Source organism: Bombus vosnesenskii, unplaced genomic scaffold (genome assembly GCF_011952255.1).
Source record: "Bombus vosnesenskii isolate JDL3184/JDL3185 unplaced genomic scaffold, Bvos_JDL3184-5_v1.1 scf7180000013340, whole genome shotgun sequence".
Classification (NCBI taxonomy): Eukaryota; Metazoa; Arthropoda; class Insecta; order Hymenoptera; family Apidae; genus Bombus; species Bombus vosnesenskii.
In genome coordinates, this window is record NW_022882977.1 from 1,204,776 (window position 1) to 1,231,468 (window position 26,693).

A 26,693-nucleotide genomic window follows, 5' to 3' on the forward strand; every position below is an offset into this window, starting at 1 on the left:
GATCATTGAAAATTTCTCGTTCGTACCAGTTCGAATATGGCAGACTGGCATTGGCAGGTAGCGGTTTCGGAGCTTAGGATTTATCGTGAATGTACAAATTTTAATGCCGGCGAACGAACAATATGAATCGCAACGCCTTTTATTCAACGTATATGTGCATGGTAGAAATAAGAAAGTCGAAACGAGCGAAATTTCATCGAATTGATCTTTCACACGGGTAAGCGAAACAATGTTCATTCTGATTCGGCCGTGGTTTCTGATTCGTGATCCGCCTGAAGGTATGAACTTACGGAAACGGATCAAACCAAAAGAGACATTTCGATCCGAACACAAATACATTCGAACCAAGCACGAAAGTACGGAAATATTTACTGAATGCACTTTTCTTCCTATGAGTACATTATTAGATGAATGTAGTGACGGTTGAACATAATTTTTTACGTCAATGACGTGACAGTGATGGTAGCAACGGCTCAGGTCGTAATGACGGTTCTAACAGTTCTTAACAATGGGATTATCGAAACCGAATGCATTTTTGTCATCTTTCTCCGAATATAAATAGACGAAGATGACGATGACGCGATGTTGATTTTATGTGCGTATTATTTCGAAAATTTATCGTGCATCATATACACATCTCCTAAATATTTCTTACAATTCGGATGTAATGTAATAAAGCTGGTTTCGTTAATATGTATATATCTGATCTTCCTATTTCTTTTTGGTATGACATCACGATATAGTGGAATCCAATATTGTGGATACATCTTGACAAGAATATTCGATGATATAATTGTGCAATTAATTTCCTTTTCTTTTTTATTGAGGGAAAAGAAATATTTGTATAAAAATTGTTTTGGTAGGTACGACTTGACCAAATAAAAGTGGTTGAAATGGATGGAACAAGAGCTACGGAGGTTTTACCTTTGCTCCAAGAACGTCTGGCTATTCTGCCAGGTGGTCGGGATCGCAGGGGTGGACCAGTACTTGTGTTTCCTACTACAGCAAGACGCGAAAGAGCCAAACCTGAAGATTACCGACGTCTTTTGCAATACTTATTGACCATACCCAACGACGAAGCCAGAGGTTTACGCTTCACTGTCATTGTGGATATGCGTGGTGCTACTTGGGATTCTGTCAAACCCATCCTAAAGGTCACACTCTAATCATTATCTCAACTCCTTGCTCCACTATATTTTTTCTTACATTCAATAATAACTACTTTGATGAAAAGCTTGAATAGATTTGTGATTATAAAATACTGACATTTTCAAATTTTAGGTGTTACATGAACACTTTCATCGATCAATTCATGTTGCTTTCATCATCAAACCTGAAAATTTCTGGCAAAAGCAAAGAACGTCATTGGCTAAACAAAAGAAATATAATTTTGAAGTAAGCAAAGATAAAACTATAAAAGAAATATGTGTTTGAACAGCAAAATGGTTGAAAACACTTTCCCTGTTTTAGATAAATACAATAAGTTTAGAAGCTTTGACGAAGGTGATAGATCCATCGCAATTGACCGCAGATTTAGATGGATCGCTACAGTATGATCATGCACAATGGATTGACACGAGACTAGCTGTAGAAGATTTTACGTGGCAGGCGGCTGATCTTCTTGATAGATTGGACGACTTACAGGAAGATCTGAGTCGAAATGATTTTGCGGACGATGTGGCTGGAGCAAAACACGGGATTGATTTGCACAATGAAATGAAGAAAAAGATTATGAAAGTTCCAGTGGAAGAAATTGAAGTTGTCGGTCAGCGATTACTACAACGTTTTGATAATAGTAAGAAACAATTTGTATTGTTCATCACCATTTCTTTTAATTTTAATCCTGATCTTTTCTCATCTATGCATAATAACGAGTAATTCAAATTAATCGTTAAGCATGAAACAAACATTTACTGGTACATTTTTGTGATAGGTATAGCGGCGAGTAGTGGCGAAGGCGGTAGTATAGAAAGCGGGGCAACTGGTGGCACCGACCCCGATGGACGAGCTCTAGCAGCATTAGTGATTCAACACTTAGAATCTGTGCACGCCGCGCAACAGCATCTTTTACAGTTGTGGCACATTAAAAAGATGAAATTGGATCAGTGCTTTCAACTAAGGCTTTTCGAACAGGATTGTGCAAAAATGTTTGATTGGATTTGTCACAACAGAGAAGGATTTTTGGCGAATTATGTCGAAATTGGACGTTCTTATCAACTGGCTAAAAATTTGCAGGAGGAGCATAAACATTTCACTATGAGTTCCATGAATGTCTACGTGAACATAAATAAGATTTTAACCATGGCCAGCCGTTTGCTCGAAACTCAACATTATGCTGCCGGACACGTTAGGGCAGTAGCCGGTCGACTAGATCGAGCTTGGAAAGAATTCGCAGCAGGACTTGATGAACGTACCGCGGTCCTCAGTTTGAGCGTCGTATTTCATCATAAGGCAGAGCAATACGTCGATAGCGTTGCAGGATGGAGTCAAGCTTGCGATGCTGGAAACTTACCTAATGAAATACCAATCTTGGAATCTCATATACGGCAACACCAAACTCTTTACGAAGCGATGTGTCAAGCTTACACAGAGGTAATCTTTCTTCGTACGCTATATGATACGACATCGTTGTCGTCGTTGTCGTTGTCGTCGTCGTCGTCGTCGTCGTCGCCGCCGCCGTCGTTTCATGTAAATCTGCAATGTTCACTTCACATTTCTATATCGTGAGACACAAACGTGTACATAATATTGATTCTCGTCGGTTCGCGATAAAGGAATTCAATCTTGAAGAAACAAACAACAAACATGGATTTTTTTCATTTAATTAATCGTAGTTTGGCCTCGCAACTCGTGACTTTGTCTATAACGTGATGTTTAGTAAAAGGCGATCATGTTTGGCAGGTATATGACGCGTATCAGGCACTTTTGAGTGGACTAGGCTCGATGCTGCAAGTTTGTCACGGCTTCAGTTCGACGCACGGTTCGAGCTCGGATACGAGTTTTTGCATCGATTATGTATGAAACGATTAGACATTTTTTTTTAATAGCTTCTAACCGGTGGTCGTTTGCTTGGTATGCGGGTCTTACAAAAAAGAAAGATAAAATAAATATTCAAAGAAATAAGGGATTAGATGGTAAGAGAGAGAGAGTTAACCCTGCGAATAAAGGGAACGGTTGCATCATGCGATAATTCCGAACACAAATAAAACTTGTCCTTTCTCGTTGCGTGTATTCGTAAACTTTTTTTTTCATGAATTGTCCAACTAAAATATGGTTTCAATATTTAACGGAATTCAGTTACGGAACTTAAATTATGGTTTTGGGTAATCCTACTGTTGTTTAGGTGCATAGTACCAGTAAGAAGCTTCTTTATCAACTGGATCATCTCGTGCAAGTCTGTAATCAGCCGCAAGGGATAGACCATACGGCCAGAAAACATGTACGTTTATTGGTGTGCACGAATGTACGCGTACATGCCTGCAAACTAATCTTATTTATTTTGCTTTATGTATTATTCTAGTTCACTTCTCGGTAAATCGTATCAATTATTTATAGATCATTTTGATCGAGAAAATGTATGGTACATGCATGGGTCATGTCTTTATCGATAACGCTACGCTATAGCCGTGTGTGAGTGCGTACTCATTTAATCTGTGGGTATTTCTCCCCTCCTTCTCCTCTTTCTTTCATTAAGAAAAGGAAAGTTACATGTAATCATTGTCGTACTAACCGATGTGAAATGTTTCTATAAATCATGTTTAAGCGACGAGTACGCATTGACTAATGTAATCGCTATCATAGTGCATGGCAAGTAATGTTTAGACCGCTTTGACATGAAAAATTTCAATGATCGAATGGATAAAATGATTACTTTGCTTAGAGTCAAGATGGACACGGCATCGATGGACATTCCGGTATGAGCGGAAATCCAGCAGCGGATTATAGCGAGGGTGCATCGCATGTATTGGCGGTAATCCATCAAATCTTGGGTCATCACAGAGCGTTGGAGGCTCGTTGGCATGCTCGGAAAGTCAAACTGCATCAACGACTTGCGTTAAGGTACTCGCATTCCTCATGCATCACTTCTCTTTCTCGTTCGTCTTTTTCGGGTCACTATATGTTATTTATTAATTCCGCGTTATCAATTGTTGTACTTCATGTTTTCTAGTAGTTTGATTAGTGATTGATCGTTCGCAGATTATTTCAAGAAGATGTAAAGCAAGTTCTGGATTGGTTAACTAATCATGGCGAAGTTTTTATTAGAAAGAATACAGGTGTTGGTCGGAATCTTCAAAAAGCGAGAGTGTACCAGAAAAGTCACGAACATTTCGAAAATGTAGCTCAGGTATTAACTTGATGATAATATTGTTCACGAGTGGATGTATCGATACAAGTATTAAGTATTAAATAAACGATATTTTCATTTGCTCAGAATACTTATACAAATGCCACTAAACTACTTACTGCTGCTCAAGAATTGGCACACACTGGCGAGTGTGCTGCTGATGAAATATATGCCGTGGCGCAAGAATTAGAAGCTCACGTTAGTAGCTTCGCGGCAAGAGTTGAACAGCGTCGTCGAAGATTAGATTTGGCGGTTGTGTTTTATACGCATGAAAAAGAGGTAAAGTATACATAATACGTGTTATTAGCGCCGAAAATATAAAAACGGCCATGTATTTTCAATAGTTAACTGGTTGGGTTGACGAATTGCGACAAGAATTACAACAAGACGAAGTAGCAGAGAATCTGGAAACTGCGGAAAGACTGTTGGAACAATGTGCTCAACACCGAGCCTCCTGCATGGAAGCTTGTGCATCGACTATCGTTCAGGGTGAAGCATTGCTTCGAGAACTTCGAGAATCTACCGATGCTCCTGATACTACGGGCTCTGTGAGTTTTACCTGTGCTCTAGGTTTTTACCTTTCTTCTTTCTCCATTTATTCTTACCATTTACGAATGAATATGAAATGATATAAATGTGAGTGGGATTTGTTAAAAAGGGGGAAGAAAACACTCTGGATGCAACTGTTTTCAGATATCTGCAGTAGAAGCTGCCTTAGACAGGTTAGCGGGTTTAAGGCAGGAATTAGAAGATTTGTGGGCTACAAGAAAATTGAGATTAGAACTATGCCTACGATTGCGCGTGTTCGAAAGAGATGCTTTAGAAGCGAGTGGTCAGTTAGAGATGTGGGCGCAGGAGCTACAAGGTCCACCTCGGGAGGGTTCCCCTGAACAATTGTTGCGTGTGCACAACGATGGTGTTGCTCATATGCAGAATACCGCATTTCAGGTTTTGCAACAAGGTCAAGAACTCGCTCAGGTAAGAAAGAGTTAAGATATACAGATGTATTTCCGATACTGAATTATGATAACAGAGATCTTAAAAATGCGTTATATTAAATTGTGTTACGAGCCGCTTCCGTTACCTTGACACTTAGGTATTAGAACAAGCAGGAGTTTGCATAATGGCAGACGGTCAACACAGTGCTGCATCTAGAGTTCAAGTACTTCTCGAATTTTTAAACGAAAGAGAAATGGACGCGGAAGATTTGGCGGAGATGAGAAGAGTTCGTTTAGAACAAGCTTCTCAATTGGTGCAACTACAAACTGATGCTACACATGTAGCCAATTGGATTCGCAATGGAGAAGCTATGTTGTTAGCTTCATTGAGAGTTCCAGAAAATCTGCAGGATGCTGAGCAGCTTCGTTTAGAACACGAACAGTTCCAAGTTGCTATAGAAAAAACGCATACTTCAGCTGTTCAGGTATGTAGTTGTATCCTCTTTATACGTAGCAGCATTGTAATATAAAAATGATCAAATGATAGCGTAACAAAGAGAAATGTGTGTATCGATCATTACAGGTCAAACACAGAGCAGATGCGTTAGTAAGTGCGAATCACTACGATCCGAAGAGTATAAGAGAAGTGGCAGAGGATGTAACTAAGAGATGGCAACAGCTAGTGACATGTGCAGAAGAGAGACACAAGCTAGTAACTGCTAGCATTAATTTTTACAAGACGGCGGAACAAGTTCGCTCTGTATTAGATAGCCTCGAACGCGAATACAAACGAGACGAAGATTGGTGCGCTTCTGGTGAAAAGGCGACACAAGTGCCAACGCTTGTTGGAAAACATCAAGAACAGAAGGAAGCATTCTTAAAAGCATGCACATTGGTACGGCGGACCGCGGAAACATTTCTCAAATATACAAATCGCAGTCTTCAATTTTATAGTTATCAAGCGAACAGCGCTGGCTCAGAGAATAAAGTTAAAAGTTAGTTTCATGTTAATGTGTATGACATGTTGCCTCTAATAAGGTTTTACATCTAAATAATCTTTGTCATTTGCACCTTTTAATCTAGAATTTACGACGTTACAGGTATTTTGGAAGAGTTGCTTAGTAAAGAAAATCGTGTGCTGGAATATTGGACGCAGCGTAAGAAACGATTGGATCAGTGTCATCAATATGTCTTATTCGAGCGCAGTGCTAAACAGGCTTTAGAATGGATAAGAGAAACGGGTGAATTGTATTTAGCCACCCATACTAATGTTGGTAAAAATCGTATCGAAAATGAACAATTGTTGCGAGAGCACAACGAATTTAAGGGAGCTGCGAAGGTAGGTTTTGTTCGTTTCTTGCATTCTCTTCTCAGATCGACAAACGAAAGCGCTTGAAGGAACAAGAGTTTGTTCTTTATCCTTTTTCTTCCTTCTGATTTATTTTGTTCGTTCATTTGCTGCGTGATGTGACAGGAAACAAGAGAAAGGGTGAAACTGTTGATCCAGCTAGCTGATAATTTAGTGGAAAAAGGACACGCTCATGCAGCAGCAATCAAACAATCTGTTGCTGAAGTGGATCAAAGATACAAGGACTTTAGTACACGTATGGACTGCTATAAAAGTCAAATCGAAGAAGATCTTGGAATTCAATCTGACGATGGCCAAAAAGATCTTTCCATCGATCGCAATTCCGATCCTCTACTCGAAGAGAAGATCAAGGGGAAAGATCTGAAAGAATTAAATGAGGAGAAAAGAAGATCTGCACGAAGAAAAGAGTATGCTCCTCTTTAATCGAACGATAACAATTATCATGCGTCTTTGTTTTCATCACCCGCAACGTGTTCACAGATTTATAATGGCTGAATTGCTGCAAACAGAAAGGACCTACGTGAAAGATTTGGAAACTTGTATTCGATGTTTTTTGGAAGAAACGCGATGCGGAAAAGGAAACGTTCCATCTGGATTACAAGGACGAGAATCAATAATTTTCAGCAATATGGAAGAAATTCATCAATTTCATAGTAACATATTTCTTCGTGAGCTAGAAAAGTACGAAACTATGCCAGAAGACGTTGGGCATTGTTTCGTGACATGGGTAAGCTATACCTATGTCTTGTATCGTAACTTGGATGTGTTAGACGATTAATTTGCTTCTTTTTTTATCGATTAGGCACCTAAATTTGATATGTACGTGACATACTGTAAGAATAAACCGGAAAGTAATCAATTGTTAGTTACTCATGGTGGGACATGGTTTGAAGAATTACAAAGGAAACAGCGAGTTGAACATCCGATCGCTGCGTACCTAATTAAACCGGTACAAAGAATAACAAAGTATCAGTTGTTGCTCAAAGATCTTCAGGTAGGATGATCGGGGAAAGGAAAATGTTTGCTCTTTTCCCTTTATAGTCTCGCTATATCAATAGTAATAAGTGTATAGTTTGCTAGATGTAAAAATTCATATTGCGTATACTTATAAGTGATCGAAACAAGTTCTTTTTTCCTCTTTTTCATATCTTTTATTTTTTCTTCTGTCTGTTGATCTTTTCTTACATTGTATCTTTGCGCTTACTGTTTTTTCACGATTCAATTTTTCAAATTATGTAGGCTTGTTGCCAAGAAGGACAGGGCGAGATAAAAGATGGGTTAGAAGTAATGTTAAATGTGCCTAAGAAAGCGAACGATGCCTTACATTTGAGCATGCTGGAAGGTTGCGATGTAAGAATAGACACACTAGGCGATGTGGTGCTGCAGGACTCTTTTACAGTGTGGGACCCTAAACAACTGATTAGAAAAGGCAGGGATCGGCACATATTTCTATTTGAATTGTACCTATTGTTTAGCAAAGAGGTGAAAGATTCGGCTGGAAAGGTAGGTAAAAGCAAAATCGATATGGAAAACAATTTGGAATACATATATGCCGCGTTGATCAAGCGTGATAAAACAACTCAAGCTGTATCCATCCAGAGTAAACGTAAACGTTTTCTTTTGTCCGGCACGATATAGGTGAAGTACATTTACAAAAGCCGTTTGATGACCTCCGAGCTGGGTGTGACCGAACATATCGAAGGTGACGAATGCAAATTCGCGGTTTGGACAGGTCGGGCACCAACCAGCGATACACGTGTCGTTCTTCGAGCTAATTCGATGGATGCTAAGCAACTGTGGGTGAAAAGACTACGCGAGGTTATTCAGGAAACATATTTCAGTTTAAGTATGCCGAAGAGTCCTGCGAAAAAGAGTTCGAGTCAACGTTCTAGCAGGGATCTCGAAGAATGTGCTTCTCTGGACGATAGCGTTGAGAATTTAGATAGAAATTCCCTGGCATCTTTTGGTTCCACCAACACCACAGATTCCGATAAGGTAGGTAGAATCTTACTTCCTCTTTTTCATTTGGATCTCGCTTTTTCGATGTTCCGTTTCCTTTTTTCACTGTCTTACGAGAATTTGAGCTATGTAGCGATTGCTTTGGAATCAATCCGGGTTTGGCTTGCACGATAATCGGTATCGTTCGTCAAGAGCAAGCAAATACTATACGTTAGTCGTTGGGTTTGCCAGTGGTTAGTCACGGCCGATTGCCTCTGATCGTATTTGTGAAACGTTTCGATTTTTAACGTATAAGGTTGAAAAAATGGTTGGATCCATATTTGTACTTGTGGACAATTGGCTGTTAAAAGGATAAAGGTAGGATAAACATTTTTCATTCGATTCGATTAAGAGGAGATAATATAAAAAAAGGAACTTTGCAAGACGCGGGAAGTATTTAATTGCAGTTTGAAACGAATAAAAAAGAAGGAGAACCAGGATCGATTTGGTTGCGATCTCTGAAGGCGGAAGATGAAAGACGGAATAAAGACGGAAGGCATAATGTTCGTGATATCTAGACGTGTTTGTTGAGATAGAGTTTAGATATAAGTGATCATGAGTGGAAAGGAGCGCGAGGATAGATGAGAGCGATAAAAGCGAGAAACGTAAGCGGGGTAGATAGAAACGATAGCTGTGGATTCGTCGTTGGTGTTCGGTAGTGGGGTAGCGATAGCAGCGAGCAGAGCGAGAGAAGATGGTTGGGTGGGGTTCGAGAATAATCGAAAAGCGAGCAAGCGCGTTGCAGCGCGTGCACGAGAGGGTACGATGGAAGAAAAGTGAGGGAGAGAGGGGAAGGCGGGGAGGGAGTGAGGGGTGAGAAATAGGTGGTAAGGTAAAGGGTGGCGAGGGTAAAGAGGAGGATGAGGATGCGAGGAACGATAGGTAACGGGATCAGTACGGGCGCGACACTTGGGTCGAATGGATCCGTTGGACGGTGATCGTGGCGACGAGTCGTCGGAGAAAATTTATTCCGACCCGTTTTGAGAATCGGGAAAAATCATTAAAGAGAGCAACATGTCGCTCGTACGTTCGATAACACGTTTATTCCCGTTTGTTGCGCTAAACACGGTTATCGCGTTCGTGCACGTGAATTGAACACGAGGCAAACGAACTGTCATGACGTCACCGGCAGGAAAACCTGCAACAATCGTGAAAAAAGCCCGCAGGAAGATCTCGTTACCTTGGTTTCGTCAGAGTTCTGTAACTCCACCACATGCAGCCCTCTCTAGGCAGCATACCATCGACACCCCGAGCTCGTTCCAGGCTCGACTTTTGCACCGACAACCCTCCCTCTCCCAGGTACTCGAGTACTCGTTCACCCACATAAACGCGCGCTCGCGTACTACGATTTCCCCTTTAGATTGTACGTAGAACGATCAGGATGTTTGATGTTTCCGTTCGTAGAAACTGCAAATTCACCTGAAAATGATTAGATTAATAATACGAGGAAATAATAATTACGCACTGAAATAATAACATACCGCGATGTAGGAAAGAACAACGTGCTCTCTTCGATAGAGCAACGTCATGGAGAATGGTTTCTCTCGTAGAACGGTTAACGATCGACAGAAACGAAAATCGTATTCGGTATATTGAAAAAATATCTTTGATTTGCCGATATGTATCATTCCGCGTTCGTGGATGAAAAAGATTGAAGTTCGAATTGAAAATGCCGATTAAAAATTGATGGCTGAGAACGTTGATTAATTTTCATAATCCGTCGTTAACAAACGTTTACATGGTCGAAGCGTTCGTTTAAATTTATCCACGGTTTACATTTGCAAGTAGACGATATATAAGGAAACGCGGTCGCAGCTCGTATCCGCATCCACGTCCGCAATCGTATCCGTAGCCACATCCGCAGTCGTTCCTATATCCGCGAATCGAAGAATTTGTCGTTCAAGTTGTTGCATTGTCATTGTTTCATTTCCATTTGTCACGTATCGAGAATCGAACTCGTCGATAAATACAATTCGTTAATTAAACCTCGTATCCTCGTATGAAACGTTTTTCCATATTTGCGCCTGCCTCTTTTGTTGACACATTTTCTCCTACACCTCCCTCCCTCTCCCTCTCTCTTTCCCCTCTCCCTCCCCTTATCCTGAAATATAGAGAAATTTATTCACTTACTCTGCTTAATCTTTCAGTTATTCGCGTGTTTAATTTGAATCCGTGTACAATCTATACTCATTCTTTGGGATTTTCTTATGTGAAAAGACGTCCGCTGCAAATGTTCCTCTCTTCTGTCTATCCGTCCTGAAATCATTACGGATGGGAATCGAATCGGGACGCGAATTGCACACTGTTCGATGTCAAGTTGAAATTTGATTGTTGCTGAGGTTACTCGCTACGTTCAAATGGTTCGATTCCGAATGGTTCGGGGTGTAAATGTAAACGTATACCGGTAAACCGTTTTTCGTCTGGAAAACGCGAATGAAGGTATTACGTAATATAACAACAGCACAGTAATACTCGGCATAATCATATCGAAAAATAAACGAATCGATAATCGCATGAACATTGACAAACCTGTTAAGGAAATCGATATAATTCGATGGTAGTAAGAACGATCGATCAACGTTCGTAATTAGGTAGGCCCTCGGCACGTTGAGAGCATCGAGAGGATTGAAAGAGAATCGGCAAAATTTGGCACGTGGAAAAAGTCTATTTTCGTCGGTGGAATGCGACGCGAAAGCGGACGACCGACCTCTCTGACTGTTTTGACTCTCGGCCTTATAACTATTATAGAACCATCATCACGGTTCATAGTAATGCGTCCATAACTTGCAGCATCGAGGAATGAGAGAATCCCGTCCGCGTTCATCGTCTCGAATTTAATCGATTAAATCGAATCGATTGAATAGTTACGTTTCGCGTAAAAATTTAAACGATCGATCTTAAAATCTACTTGTATCGATATCTTCCCTCTTGTTCCCTTTCGTTCCTTCCAAATTGAAATGCTTACCGTGCAGTGACGTACATATATCACGCGTATTTGTACTGTAAATATACGATAAGTTTTCAAGTAAACTTTATCGAGAGAAATCAATCGGACGAGAGGAAGTTTGTAAAATGAATCGCACGGTGTGCAGGGTGACGCAAGAGATAAAAGAAAATATGCAGTCTTAATAACTGACGTAAAGAGGAGAAGACGGTCTAGACTGGCGTATTTCGATGCGTCTATCGGTCGCTGTATTTTCGAAAGAAACGGCTGCTGGTATGTGTCTTTATCAAAGTCAGGCTATTTCGATCAAATCGAAATCACCGAAGCTAGAATAATCCATTAAACGGTCCATTGGACCGCAAAGTCAAAGACGATCGGTGCACGCTGTCCTGTCCTGTGTCCATCTATGTGTACTCTACTCCTACCCGCTTCTCCTCTTCGTTCTTCTCTGTCTACTCTTTCTCCTCCTCCTCCTCCTCTCGCCTTCCGTCTCTTTTTTCCTTACGCCCTTGCGTGTTTTCATCTACACGCCTTTTCGTTTTATCACGAGTCGTTCGGATGAGGCCTGCGGGTTAAAAATGATCGTCCCGTTTTAAAAACGCCATCTCTACGTTAATTCGCACAGTTTATATAATAACGTATTACCGATCGATCCACGTACATTCACGTAGAATCTCTTATTATCGATTATTATTACTGTTGAATCTTTAGACTGGCGTAGCCGAAGTGACCTGGGTTATTGCCGATCATTCCGCCGCGCCTGGATCCAAGGAATTGACGGTAACGAAGGGTCAACAAGTCGAGGTGTTGGAAAACGGGAGCAATATTAGCGGTGTGAATACGTCCGAATGGACCCACGTACGTTTACTGGTTGCCCCGGGACAAGTCGATCCGCCGCCAGAGGGCCTGGTTCCTACTAGCGCGCTCAAACAACCTCCACCGGTTTCCAGTAAAACTTCACCGTCTAGAAAAGTTCCAGGACAGCAGCAGCAACAACAACAACAACAACAACAGCAACAGCAACAACAGCAGCAATCTCATTATCATCAACAGCAATCGACCAGTCAAATTCAAACTGCCGCGTCTAGCGGAGGCATCACAACAGTATCGTCTGGCACTACAGGAATACCGGGATCTTCATCATCGGTTGTGGGAACGGGCATAGTAGCGAGTGGTGGGTTATCCGCTCAAAATGTGCCACCGAGTTCTATATTACCAGACGAAACAGGTGAGAGGAATATTTCACTTGACAATTGCAGAAAAAAATGTATGCAAACCAAAAGATTAGATTCTACCGTTGACTCTAGATTAAGGAAAGATTAGATTAGATACGGCGAATAGATCGATCGTAGAGATAGATAAAGATCGTCAAGTAAGATAGGTTCGAGTATCAAATATGCAGGGTAATGTAGAATGCGATAAGAAATTGTAAAATAGAAGCGAGGCTAGAGTAAAGCGAAATAGGAGTAAAACGAAATGTATGTTTTCAGTGGTCGATAACATGATAATAGAATGGTACGGTGGGCGGCGCGAGGATGAATTTACGTGCAAGTTCGGATGATAAACGAACGAGTTGAAAGTTTGCGAGGACATTGGTAGCTTACGATCAAAACGGTCTATTGTACGCGTACTCCGAGTCGGTCGTGTCGGATCAATACGATGTACGGGGGATAACTGTGTCCTTGACCGGTTGAATCTTCAACTGACATGCCGATGGAACAAAGTCGATGCGTCGAGCATATTGAACGGACTTTAAATCGATGGTCGCTAACCTTTTTAACCCGGAGAGTTGGTCGATTCGATTGCTAAACGATTATCGTCGAATATGTTGTTACAAATGGAAGATTTTTATTTGAAACAAATTTACCGTTCGAATCGAGTTGGCCGATCTTTCCGAACGTTTAAAATACGATACGTTTGATCGTCAACAGTTTTGTAAGTGGCGATCCCTCTACTTAGCGTTCCTTTTATTAAAAAATTTCTATTAAATCGCATTGAAAATCTTCTTTTCGTGGTACATATCGTCGTCGATTGATAGTACTTGCATTGGCGATTTATTTTACTTTTGTTCGTGTTTCCTTTTACAGAAAATATTATCGCCGGCGCTGCTGCTGCCGCTGCGGCTGCTGCGGCAAACGATGGAAGTGGTGCTGCGAACACAAATTCTCCAGGCAATAAAAGACGTGGCTTCAGCGGGTAAGCAGACAACCAGATGTAATAACGATCGAATGTTGAATCGATGACGACGATAACGTTGTCTCGCGAACGATAAACAAGAAGCTCGATTGTTTTTCTCCTTTTTCCTTCTTCTTATTCCATAGGAGAAAGTGGCTACCTCCACCGTTGCGTAAACTTAGCCAAGGTAAAGTGGAGAAATCCCCAGCGACTACGACACCGACAGCGACAGCAACAACAGCGACGACGTCGACCGCGATCTCGATCGTGCAGACGTCTTGCGAACGATCCTCTTTGAAAAAGAACGTCTCGGAGAAACGATTTAGATTGCCGAGTGGTGCCGAACAGTCTCGACCTTTGAGAAGCGCTTCTGTTTCCATTTCTGCGTTAACAACCGCGACCGCGTCTATGCGCGTGTCTACCTCCGTGTCGGAGGCGGATCTTGACACGGAACTCGAGCCAGGACTCGAAGGAGCGGAAGAGGAGGAAGGAGAAACCGAGCAATCGGAACCTGAGTTGGAAGAGGATACGATGCCGGAACCTGACGACACCGAGGCTTTGACGTATTCCGAGCAAAATGGGGCGGACGATGCCGAGGATGAATTGGAACTTCCACCGCCGATGAAACCAATCACTGAACCGATACTCGTGGCAACAGCTAACGGTTCATCGGAATCTGCAATTGCAACGGAAAGCTGTGGAAAATCTCTAGCAAGTTTCATCTTCCTTCTTGCCGCTTCTAATATTTTTCCGCTCATTTCATTTCTCTTCTTTCTCCCTGGCTTTCGATCTCGCTCGTTCTTATTCTCTTCCCTTCGGTTTCCTCTTAGTTTTTAATCTAGAACCTTCTTCCGCCCATTGTAACTCGATTTATTTTACCTGGTCCCAACGTTTGACCGCGAATGCGATGAATACAAATGAATCGTACGTGAGGAAATTTTAACGTTCCATTCTTTGCATCAATGAAACCGTTTTAATATACCTAGTGTGCCTCTATGCGGCTGAACCTTCCGTTCCGTACGTTTTTCTTACGATTAAAGAACGATATACGAATAAGTAAGCACGATAAAGTTTAACTTGAATCTCAAAATGTTAAGTTTCCGTGATATAATGGATGCGAATATAAATTAAATATACTATTTGTAGGCAACGACTTTAAATAGAATTGCTTTTAATTGTACGTAGACGTCTGAGCGGTCGGCAAAAATTCTTGACGGTGCTACGACGGCCGATTTAGCTGAGATCGAACAGATCGTGAAAGAAAGAATGGTAAGTTCGTTAGATTAAAAAATTATGGGTCATTGTTTTTTGTGATTTACCACGCCTCTTGTTGCTGACGGTTCCTTCGTCTTTTTCATACTACATCGAACGTGAAAATAGGAACAACATACGGAAAATCAAGAAAGACAAAGCCTGATGCGGACACCCAGTGGTAAAAGTTCGAACGTTGGTATCGGTGGGGACGACGATTATGACGAAGGTACCCTGTCAACTGCGATAACTATCGCTGCTACTACGATTGCGGCACCAACAACAGCAACGTCAACAACAACAATGACAACAGCGGCGACGATGGTAACGACGATGGCGACGACAACCACCACCACAACGACCACAACGAGTAGCCCTGTTCACGGGACTCCGGAAGAGTGCGATGTGGAAAGTGCAGTGTTAGCGAAACGACAATTCGTTATTCGAGAATTGGTGGAAACGGAAAAAGATTATGTAAATGATCTAAAACAAATAGTCGAAGGGTACATGTCGTTGATGCGAGATCCAGAGTCCGAAGTTCCATTGCCGGACGATTTGCGTGGTGGAAAAGATAAAATGGTTTTCGGCAATATAGAAGCAATCTACGAGTGGCATAGAGAGTAAGCCTCGTTTCTATTTTCTTCTCTTTTTATCGTACTCAGTACGGCGGTATGCAAATGAGATTGGATTCATTTGTTCGTTTATACAGTTTCTTCCTGAAGGCGTTGGAACGTTGTTTGGAACGTCCGGAAGAGCTCGGGCCGCTGTTTAAGCGATACGAAAGAAAATTACATATGTACGTTGTTTATTGTCAAAACAAACCAGTCTCCGAATATATCGTTTCCGAATATATAGATACCTATTTCGAGGTAAGTTGTCGTACTATAAAGACGTGTCTAATTTTCATGCACTTTCAATTCTTTATTATTGCCGAGTATTATCGCGTCTAGGACTTGAGACAAAAGCTCGGACATCGGTTACAATTGTGCGATCTTTTAATCAAGCCGGTTCAAAGGATCACAAAGTATCAACTTCTTCTTCGAGAAGCACTAAGACTTACCGAACGAACTCAGAGAATGTCAGAGATCGAGGGGCTTACAGCTGCGGTTCATGTAATGCGCATTATTCCAAAAGCGGCCAATGACATGATGGATGTTGCGAGACTTCAAGGTTTTGACGTAAGTTAAATTTCATCCCGCTGCAAAATGTAGCTCGAACCGTATCCATATATTTATATTTTCCCCTTTCACCGTACAATTTCTCGTATCTTTTCAACTGCTTATTTATTTTATCCAACTGTCACAGGGCAAGATTACAGCGCAAGGAAAGTTACTGTTGCACGGACCGCTTTTAGTATCGGAATTTTCCTCGAATTTACCGAGTAAGGAAAAAGAATGGCAAGTCTTCCTCTTCGAGCAAAATATTATTTTTAGCGAGGCTGTCGGCAAAAAGACACAGTTCACGAATCCCGTCTACATTTACAAAGCTCATATCCAGGTAAAGCAACGATATCGTGAAACTTATTTAACATTTTCTCCACAAGTTCTTCTTCTCTTGCCAACATACACGATACACCAGACGGTAAACTACTTTCTTACAAATATTTTCAGATAAACGAGTTATAGTTCACTTCAGTTAAATTGTTAGATCGTGAAATCGGTAAATTTCAAGGAAATACAAATACCGACGATTGATTAAATTAAACGAAGAAAAGATAGGATTGAAACAAGATTTACACATGCGTGTACATCCCGTACGATGTTTGTAATTTTTCTATATAGACGCGATACTCATCAAATACTTATCGAAGATACTTATCTAACAAAGACGGATAGAAATAGTAATTTCTTGTATTTTCACCTTCTCGGCTATCTTCTCGTCTCGTGAAAAGAGAAGAAACTAGAACGACTAGTATATTATCGTAATCACTTAGAACACTTGACAGTCGATGTTTAACAGTTAACGTGGTTAAGAGAAGAAAGAAAAAAAAAAAGAAAAGATAGCAGGATTTCTCGTACGTGGAATAGGCTTAAACTGCAAAGATAAATATTTTGTTCTTTCACACAGGTGAATAAACTGTGCTTACAAAATCCTTACGACGACCCGGAAAAGTTCATAATTCGCTCGACGGATCCTCGAAAACCTGGCCTTGCATTTTCTTGTAGCGCAGCGGAAGAAAATGGGCCGCGGAAGCAGGAGTGGGTAGATACGATCACTGCCATCCTGCAGACCCAACGTGACTTTCTTAAGGCGATACAGTCGCCGATTGCCTACCAAAAGGAACTTACCAAAGATCCATTGTAAGCGTCTCTTTATCTAACACAATGTCTCTTTACATTGACACTCTTTCAACGCTCGACCCGTGAAGATTCGTTCCGAAATATTTTTGTATATTTTATATAAAAAGAGATACAGAAGCGCTGTATATGCTAGAGAACCGTAGTCGTCTCCTAAACCGAAATTCGTTTGAATCTCTGTTTTCCTTTCGTTCTGCCCCTAATTTACTTCACAATATGTTCTTTAAGCACACACAATTTATGTATACACTACTTTTTCACCATATTGCGACGTGCTTCCTCTTGTTTGCCTTAACATTGCAGTCCAGGAATCTACCTCGCTATTGCTGCTGAGTAGCTTTATCGCGAGAGCGTCTCCTACTATATTCTATAATAATTACCTACCTCCTTTGGAGTAGTTTTTAACGTTCCTAGAACTGCGTTTGCCATGGTTCACTGGAACATAACGCTATACAATGCAATATAATATGATACAGTACGTTAGTACATGATACGATATTATCCGGTACAGTACGGTACGATACGATATGATACAATACAATACAATACGGTACGGTACGGTACGATACGATACGATACGATACGATACGATACGATACGATACGATACGATACGATACGATACGATACTATACGATACGATACGATACGGTACGGTACGATACGATACGGTACGATACGATACGATACGATACGATACGATACGATACGATACGATACGGTACGGTACGATACAATACGATACGATACGATACGATACGATACGATACGATACGATACGATATGATAAGATACGGTACGATACGATACGATCTACTAAATCTTCTCTTATTTCTCGGCTATGTTTGCACATCTGTGCAGGTGAGGGTAGGTATAACAAAATGTATTCACTCACATCGGTTACATCCTCGTCACTACTCCTTGGTGTCCTGCTGTTTGAAGAAGAATAACAGTAAAGTGGAAAGGCGTGTTTGTTGCATGCTTCTGTTTATGTGAGTTACGTACTGCCGCGTAACTGCATGTATGTATTTTGCGTAAACGCGAAGGCGCACGCGTCTCTGTGGGTGTGTGTATGCGTGCGTGTTACGTGCAAGAGAGAAAGAGAGAAAGAGAGGAAGATGAAGAATGCGCGTTGAAAGGGAAAAAAGAAAGAGGAGGGGTGGGGGCGAGACAGATTCAATTACAAGAGTTGGATAAATACGAAAAATTGTCGAATAAAAGGCAAAATTGATGAAACAACGAACAAACACAGCTATGTACAATGTCTTTTTGGTCTTTCGTATTTCCTCGTTTTGTCGTTTATGGGAGCACGTTTGGTGGGTTTCATTGGTTTCCACATACAGAAAGAAGATAGTTACATGCGCGTATCTGTATGTAACTGTACGCGAATAATCTCGCGTATGTAAAATAATAACGATAAAGATCAAACGCAATAAACAAAAACACATGACAGCGAGCATGTACAACATGCTGACTCACCCCCACCAAAAGCTATATATTACTTATTAACAACGTAACTCTGCAAGTGTATAATAATTTTAATAATGTTTATAAGTGCAAGATTGAACGAACGCGGGGGATAGTATGCTGTACATAAATGTGCATTCACGAAGGACGACATAAAGTAAAACTAATGACTTGAGAAACGTAAACATTTTGTTTAGAATAAATTGTACATTGGTCAACATTCTAATTGTGATGCATCCTTTTCCCACGCCTATTTTAACATTACTTACTATCGTCGTTTGACTAACAGCTTGTTTTGTCTTATCATTTCTCACGAGCACAGGGTACTGCAGCATCGATATCTTACGCCTGACTAAAATCTCAAATTGCTTTACAATTGATGTTGAACGAATACGATATTTTAAACGACGGATTTTCTTACTTTGAAAAGAAAGGAAAAGATACGGAAAAGAAACTACGTACTGCTACAAGGTAGCCAAGTATAGCAAAGTATTCTAACAATATTACGATATCGAGTTTCTCGCGCAATCGATCTGTCCGAGTGTTGATTCGAGTTATGATACCTCCTCGTTCGAGTTATAATAACTCGACGTAAGAAAAATGCGTAGATATTTCGATGGATGCAGTACCGTGTTTGAATTTTATTTATAATTTGCTGACGTACAGTCGTGGCGTGAGTCCGGATTCTCCGTGTCGAGGAAGTGTACTTTCAACGATTTCATCAACAATACCGAACATGTCTAAAACAAACGAGGAACGGAGAAATGAATTGGTCGGCGCCGCTGGTAGTACCATCTCTGCTACTTCGAAAACATTAGCTACAGCCGCGGCTGTAGCAGCGACAGCTACAGGAACGGGAACGGCAACGGCAACAACATCGGTGTTACACCGACCTCGTACCGCAGCTACGGATCAGGATTCCTCGCAAACACAGTCAAGCCCTAGCAAAAGCAGATTGAATTTTCTCGAGGGATTTAGAAGCACCCTTCGACCTCGATCGCCTGTTCGCAACAATTCTATTCCGGTGAGCAACAATATCGAAATTACTACTACTTATTAACTAAATACATACATACATACTATATACAATTCTATTTGCCTCTATTCGTAATTAGAACTCTTGCAATTGCAGCAAAAGGATTCTTCTTTCTCTTCCTCTTGATGCCTGTTGCTATTCGCTCTCTGTCGTATAATTTTTCGTTGGTACGGTAATAACTTTTATTTCTTTCCACTGTTCCCATCGATTGTGAAACGAATAACGCAAACAATGAAATACATCGTTTCTCATTGATAAGTTGTACGTCTTCCCAACGTACGATATTACTGCACTCACTGTATACTCTACAGGCTTTAACAATTTGTTACTCTTATTTGGGAAACCAGTATTATCTTGTACATATTTTACACCAAATGAAACGTTCTCAAACATTTTGAATCTGTAGTTTGTTTGTTGCTTCTTGCATCATTACTGCCTTCCCTTCCATATTACATATTATTCTTATCGTCGTCGTTCTCGTGGCCATAGCGTCGCCACCGCCGCGATTGTAATCTGCGCAGTGATTATCGATGAATTCGTTGTAGTCGTTACCGAGGTCGCCATCGTTGTCCATCTTCACCTTGCTCTATGCTCGTATAGATACATATCATATAATCAACTAATCTAGTGATAGTATTTTAAACGATAGTTTCGTGCGTTGGTATTCTATCGCTAAACGCTATAGTTTCTTGCAAGTTATCCACGATATACCTGTTTAATTGGTTATGTATGTTGTAGCTATCAAGAGTTTATTAAACGTATTGGGTTGGTATCTCTCGGTATCGCCGTATTCAATCAGATTGCTTGCTCTTTAACTTGAAGGTGTATATATTGTAGTACGTAACGTCGAGTGAAATATTTATATATTACTGGAGTAATATAGTAAGAGTAAATGAAGCGGTTGGTTCGGTTTAAATCAGAAGAACGTTGAAGGAAGATAGTGGTTAAGGAAGAAGGAAAATGAGGAGATGGATTTCGAAGGGAGTGGAAATGGGCGGTGAGAGATGGGTGGCGCGTGGTCAAAGGTGCATGATCGGGAAGTGGGACAAGGGAAAAGATTCGGCAAGTTAATCCGCAGATTCCGTAGATCGTTCCAGGAAGCAGAGTAAGATTAACCGCAGATTGGGGGAAATTACACGCTGGAGAAGAATTGGAGATCTTCCGTGTGGACGGTCCAGGGCTGATCGTCTCCCCGGTAATCGGGATGAAAAAGGAGGAATTCTGGATTCCGGCGAGTCTCGTTCCGAATTCATCCATCAGCCGCGCATGGTCTTTTCGTCCGCGAAGAATCGATTCGGCGGAGGGTTCGGGAGAGAGCGTCCGTCTTCCGCAAGATATACACGCGGAAGAGAACGGTCCTCCCGCGATCTTGACTATTCCGTGTTCGATCAGGGCGACGGCCGGTGGCGTGGCTCGGCTCGTGCTGGAAGCTCGTCGCGTGGAACGTGCGCTCGTCCGTTGGAGAAAGGAGGGGCAACGATGTGACATCATCGAGGGAACCGATCGATATCGACTTTTCCGAACGAACGATTCCCTTTGTCTCGAAATTGCTCCTTGCCTTCCCTCTGATTCCGGGATTTACCACTGTCTCGTCGAACATGAAACGGGTTCCTGTTCAGCGAAAATTCCCCTTCGTATCATAGGTACGTTCTATCGTTATTACATCGTGCTACTCTATTTCGTCCCATCGTTATTATGTCGTGGATCGCGTTTTACGTTTCCTTTACCTTCATTTTATTTTTCAGGAATCGATGCGACCAACGCTTGGTGCGATACAATCGAGTGCAATCGATCCAACGGATTCACGATGAACGAGATAACTTCGTCGATCGTTGCGTTACCCAATTCGAAGAAAAAATTGACCAACGATATGGAAATTGAACAGTTTACTAACAAATATATCGAATTGGAAGAATTAGGAACCGGTAGATTCGCAAGAGTGTGCTGTGCGAGGGAAAAAGGATTCGATCGAGAAGTAGCGTTAAAACAAATATCTCGATCGAAGCAGCCGCTCTCGCTAACGCGTGCCGAATATGATCTTCTCAGAAGTATACGTCACGATAATATTGTTCGAGCGTTTGCGCTCTTCGAGGATACACCTCAACCGGATATCGATACTATCGTTTTGGAGCTGTCAGTATTTATCCATTTCGCTTCTTTTTTTTTCTTTTTTAGTTCTTCTCTTTTCCTGCATTTACCTCATTCGAATCGTCATCTGATTATTATAATTACTTGCCATAGTGATTCTCTTTTACTTTATCAGGGTCAGAGGGTCGACATTGTTCGCGTATCTTGGCGAACAAGTTGAGTACACGGAATCGACTGTCGCAAAATACACCGGTCAATTGTTGTCAGCGTTACAGTGGCTACATTCGCGTAAACAAGCTCACTTGGACTTAAAACCGGAAAATATTTTGGTTGATAGCGAAACTGGTATCGTAAAATTGATAGACTTCGGTGAAGCCATCAGAGCGGTACCACTGGATCAAGTAGTCCCTCCTCCCGTTGATTTGGAATTTGCAGCTCCGGAATCGGTTCTCGGTAAACCAACGGGATCCTACACGGACATGTGGGCTGCCGGCGTTTTTCTATACGTATTATTAAGGTAAATGCGTGATGTTTTATCGGTTAAAATGTTAAAAAGTTCTCTTCTGAAATCTGTTCCATACTTACAGCGGGCTTTCACCTTTCTTGGACGATTCCATCGAAGAAACTACCGCAAACATACTTAAGTGTGATTTTTGTTTTCCCGACGAATATTTCAACGAGATATCGACCGACGTGAAAAACCTTCTTGAAACATTGCTGCGTTTACATGGAGAAGACAGAGCAACCGCTCAATTAATTTTATCATCGCCTTGGTTTAAGGTAACCGTGGATTATAGCAAATTCATTATCTTCCACTCACCTTTTCGCTTGTATTGCCAAGTTATTTTTGCTGAAACGGTAAACGTAGACTAACGGTATCTATCACTGACCGTTTTTTCAAATCTCGAAAATTCAATTATCGAATAACAATAATCATCAAATTAAATAGAAATTAAATAGCTTGAGATTGCGCGATGTTATCCGATCTAATACTAGTGATGGTGCACCGCACCGCACCGCACTACACCACACCATTATCAGCAACGTTAGCTCGATAACTAATTATGTAATACGTCTTTCTATTCTACCATATATCTGCTCGTAATTTCTTTCAAAAGATTAAATTGCACCTCGATTTTTGTTTCAGATATCGATTGGCGCGACCATCCCTTCCTCTCGAATGGTTGCGTTTATCGAGCGCCGTGCTCATCGCTCAAAATCTCATCAGGATCGGAATAGCAGTTTTTATTCTTGACTCCTTGTCAGTATCATTTGCAAAAGACATATTTATTGCTGAATAACGTTAAAAGCTATCAGCCGAATTTGGCCGATTGTAAATAATAAACAACACTTGCGATTCGCTGTTGCATTCGCACGCCTATCGGCAATCTCATCTGTTGTGTGCTATGCACGTTCTGTATTATTTACATACATATATATTTACGCGTATATTAAATCTATACAAGCGCGCGCACACACGCGTATGCATACACACACACACACATATTTCCCTCCCTCTCTTTACCTTTCGAATAAAATAAAAGAAGTGTATTTTTTACATTACATTATGTAAACATATTACAGTATGTTACGTTATGTAAAGCGCACGTCGTGACCTCTCGCGCAAGAAATAATTTACTTCTATGGATACGTTTCTTTATAGATACCAGTCATATGTTCGTTATCACGAATGTGTGATCAAGTCACATTACTGCTCTCTATCCTCCGACTTTTGTACTTTTTTTTATGTGATTTATTCAATATGACAGTTAAATGAAAGAAACGATAGAATTACTTTAAATGTTTAGCCACGTTACATTGATCCAATTAAAATATACATATTCCTTGCTTTAGTTAATAGGGAGTTAGGTTGAAGATTCGACGTAACACGAATGTGCACAATGTGAGATATTTTAGTAGAGCGATTAATTTGGTATTCTTAAATTTTTCTTGATAATCACGAAAATCACATTGTGTCGACCAATAATAATGGATCGAAATAATGAATCTTCTCTATCGTTGAGATGTTACTTTGCAATAAAGAAAACGTTCACTTTATCATGGTGATATTCTTAGTCGCTTACAATGATCTAGTACATGTTGTTCGTATTCGTCCAAGGAAGAAAAGGATTTGTTGTCGCAGAGAAGACACGTCGCGTCCTTCCTATTCATCGAATGACGACGCATTCGATGAACACTGAGTTCCATTGCATCGTGCATTTGCTCGTTGCAATCGGGACAAATCACCATCGCCGATTTTTCGCCATCAGTTGGCTGTTGCATTTCCTCCTCGACTGCATCAGTCTTAAGTGTATCGGTCGAAATAATCGCGCTACTGCTATATTTTTCATCCGGATTCGACATGGAAATTTCATTGGCGGTATCTTTCGGAGATATAACGGAAGAAGGGTATTCGGATTCTGGCTCTTGCTTTATTGTGGCTTTCACAGATGGTACCAATTCATTCTCAATTTTCTGCGAATTATCGAGATCCGAGTGAAACGGTATGAGCGAACTTTCCGGATGAGTTTTCACATGATCGATCAGCTCTTGTTTCGAAGAAAATATTAACTCGCACGAATAGCACGAGTAATTGGTTGTATCGTGCGATTCACATTTTTTAATATGATCTCTCAGTATTCTTTTCTCAAGAAATTCTTGGTGGCAATGTTCGCAACGATATCTTTGATCTCCATGATGTAAACTACGGTGTTTTAACAGTGACGATTCATTTTCATAGCAAATTAAGCAATCTAAACACATATATTCTGACAATTGAGAATGATCAGTCAATAAATGTGTTTGTAACTGAAGTTTAAGTTTAAATGATTCGCCGCAAAATTCACAACGTATTTCTTGAACCTCCTCCATTGTCGATTTGTCCTCCGTCTTCTCCGCTTCTATCTCTGCCTCTACCTCCATTTTTATCTGCAACCCAAGCTCTTCTTTGATCTCAATTTCAGTTTCTGTCTTCATTTCCACTTTCGACGGTTCCGACGTTGCCTCCGCTTGTAATTCAGTCATTTCCGATTCAATTACCTGTTCCTCTGTTTCCTTCTTTTGTGTTTTTTCCTTCGACTTTGTCTCCGTTTCTAGTCTAGAAGTGACCTGCTGGTATCTTTGATCGTTCATTACTTTTAACACATCCAACCAATCTAACTCTTCATCCATATGACATGTATCAGTGAGCAAAGAAAATACGGTATCACCTTGTCTTTCTTCATCGAGCATCATACTTTGAGATTCGCTCCTCAACGTGGTAGTTTCGTTCACTCTGCTCTCGTACATCTTATTATCATCCAGATTAGAATTAGTAGTACTTGGAACTGAGATTGGTATATGACCGGATCTTTGCCTTGCCCTTGCTCTAGCTGCATAGCCCCTAGTGCGAGGTCTACCTCGACCACGTCTAAAGATACCACGAGTAATTTTTGGAGCACGATCTTGCTGCTGTTGCTGTTCCTCCTCTTTCTCTTTCTCTTTTTCCTTTTCCATTTGTTCATTTCTCATATGTTTACTGATTGAATACAAAGGCTTTTTGGGTGCACTACTTGGTCGTGTATTTGGAAACACATGACGCAATGTATTGTCTGCTACGTAAATCTGTTGAAAAAATTTGAACGATTGTTCCAACTTGTCGACACATTCGTTGCACATTTTTGTGGGTAAAGCATCTTCATCGTCGATTTCTATCAAAAGCTTCAATTTCGATAGGAGGCTCATGTCTGTGCTCTTTCCTGTCATCATGCTTACAAGGTTCTGTTTCTTAGTCGCGCACGTTCTACACCACTGATCCACTTCAAGTTCGGAAGAAACATTTTTCTCTGTATGCTGACCCGTTGCTACTTCCTCCATAGAACTTTCTTGATTGTTTAATTGAATTTTCTGAAATTTCATAGAGCTCTATAGAGTAATAGAGTATAGGACATATATAATTGGGGAATTTCATAGAGCTCTATAGAGTAATAGAGTATAGGACATATATAATTGGGGAATCATTTATCCATAATAGAATTTATAAATATTAATTTACGTTCTAACTTGTGTCTTTGTGATTTTCCTTTCCAACAATTATTAATATCTGCTACCAATAACAATAGTAATAGAAACAATAACAATAATCTCAGGAGAAGTAGCTTGTAATAATAATATTAATATTACACTTACACTCGAGCTTTAAAGATTGCAATAGAAGAAAATACCTACCCGTCGTGTTTTCGAATTCCTCAATGTCCTCGAAACAGTACTCCAATGCGGAGAAGGGACTGCATTTTCCTTTAGAGTGCCTTTACTAAGATAGCAATCCTCCGTAAAGTGATTATTACAAATAAAAAATCTCATAGACCGTAAAACATCAAGATCACTTCCAATTAGGTCCACGTGACCACTGTTGATCAACCACCTCACACAGAGACCGGTATCACAAACGGGAAGTTCATGAAGTATTTGCTGCTTTTCCCGTGTGTCGACACAATCGATGTATCTGCATTTGGTTACTTCCTCCATTACTCGTAATCTCAAACAACTTGTCAAGTAATAAGAAAAAGAACAAACAACTTCTTATATTCGCTCTTATATTAGTAGCCTTTTGCTCAAAAAAAAGTTGAAAAGCTTTATATATTTAAGACAGGTTAGGCATAATTAAGGCGCGAAAAGCAAAGCTACTGAACGTGCCTGCCATCTCTCGATATCTATTAATACCATTATAGATGGTGTACGTCAGGTTCATCTTTCATCTATATATGATCTGTATTATAGATGATATATAAAATACTTGTACGCATTA

The 26,693-nt window shown here is 40.7% G+C and overlaps 2 protein-coding genes and 1 long non-coding RNA gene across 9 annotated transcripts; 1 reads left to right on the forward strand and 2 right to left on the reverse strand.

Annotated features, from left to right (window-relative positions):
* Window positions 1-10: 10 nt before the first annotated feature.
* LOC117236108 (triple functional domain protein) lies at window positions 11-23,381 on the forward strand. Of its 7 annotated transcripts, none has more exons than XM_033498781.1 (34): window positions 12-217; window positions 864-1,154; window positions 1,282-1,395; window positions 1,471-1,795; window positions 1,934-2,592; window positions 2,902-3,015; window positions 3,881-4,059; window positions 4,198-4,345; window positions 4,433-4,624; window positions 4,690-4,893; window positions 5,039-5,323; window positions 5,442-5,768; window positions 5,867-6,278; window positions 6,384-6,622; window positions 6,758-7,059; window positions 7,133-7,379; window positions 7,455-7,646; window positions 7,892-8,155; window positions 8,291-8,647; window positions 12,306-12,822; window positions 13,682-13,790; window positions 13,916-14,480; window positions 14,955-15,038; window positions 15,150-15,640; window positions 15,730-15,889; window positions 15,971-16,198; window positions 16,326-16,517; window positions 17,088-17,320; window positions 19,450-19,807; window positions 20,907-21,462; window positions 21,565-21,952; window positions 22,083-22,424; window positions 22,495-22,687; window positions 23,055-23,381. In XM_033498781.1, the coding sequence occupies exons 2-34, from the start codon at window positions 894-896 to the stop codon at window positions 23,160-23,162; spliced, it is 9,345 nt and encodes a 3,114-aa protein (XP_033354672.1). In that variant the 5' UTR covers window positions 12-217; window positions 864-893; the 3' UTR covers window positions 23,163-23,381. The 7 variants fall into 7 exon arrangements, 6 of the variants coding, with proteins under 6 accessions (XP_033354676.1, XP_033354677.1, XP_033354672.1 ...); XM_033498783.1 differs by lacking the exon at window positions 2,902-3,015 and adding an exon at window positions 3,344-3,439; XM_033498782.1 differs by lacking the exon at window positions 12-217 and adding an exon at window positions 403-595.
* Window positions 11,818-12,348, reverse strand: LOC117236118. The gene is made up of 2 exons (XR_004493789.1): window positions 12,240-12,348; window positions 11,818-12,159 (listed from the first exon to the last, which is right to left on the reverse strand). It is a non-coding gene; the product is annotated as an uncharacterized LOC117236118 (long non-coding RNA).
* On the reverse strand, window positions 23,179-26,582 carry LOC117236110 (myoneurin-like). The gene is made up of 2 exons (XM_033498787.1): window positions 26,114-26,582; window positions 23,179-25,792 (listed from the first exon to the last, which is right to left on the reverse strand). Exons 1-2 carry the CDS (start codon window positions 26,411-26,413, stop codon window positions 23,966-23,968), a joined length of 2,127 nt encoding a protein of 708 aa, XP_033354678.1. The 5' UTR covers window positions 26,414-26,582; the 3' UTR covers window positions 23,179-23,965.
* Between the last annotated feature and the right edge of the window lie 111 nt (window positions 26,583-26,693).

Excerpts from the sequence above, each read along its gene's own strand:
- LOC117236110 (XM_033498787.1), bottom strand. The coding sequence starts at position 26,413 with ATGGAGGAAGTAACCAAATGCAGATACATCGATTGTGTCGACACACGG. Across the intron at positions 25,793-26,113 it reads GGAATTCGAAAACACGACGG|AAAATTCAATTAAACAATCA; the intron begins GTAGGTATTTTC and ends ATGAAATTTCAG.
- LOC117236108 (XM_033498781.1), top strand. The coding sequence starts at position 894 with ATGGATGGAACAAGAGCTACGGAGGTTTTACCTTTGCTCCAAGAACGT. Across the intron at positions 7,060-7,132 it reads AGATCTGCACGAAGAAAAGA|ATTTATAATGGCTGAATTGC; the intron begins GTATGCTCCTCT and ends ACGTGTTCACAG. Across the intron at positions 14,481-14,954 it reads AAAGCTGTGGAAAATCTCTA|ACGTCTGAGCGGTCGGCAAA; the intron begins GCAAGTTTCATC and ends AATTGTACGTAG.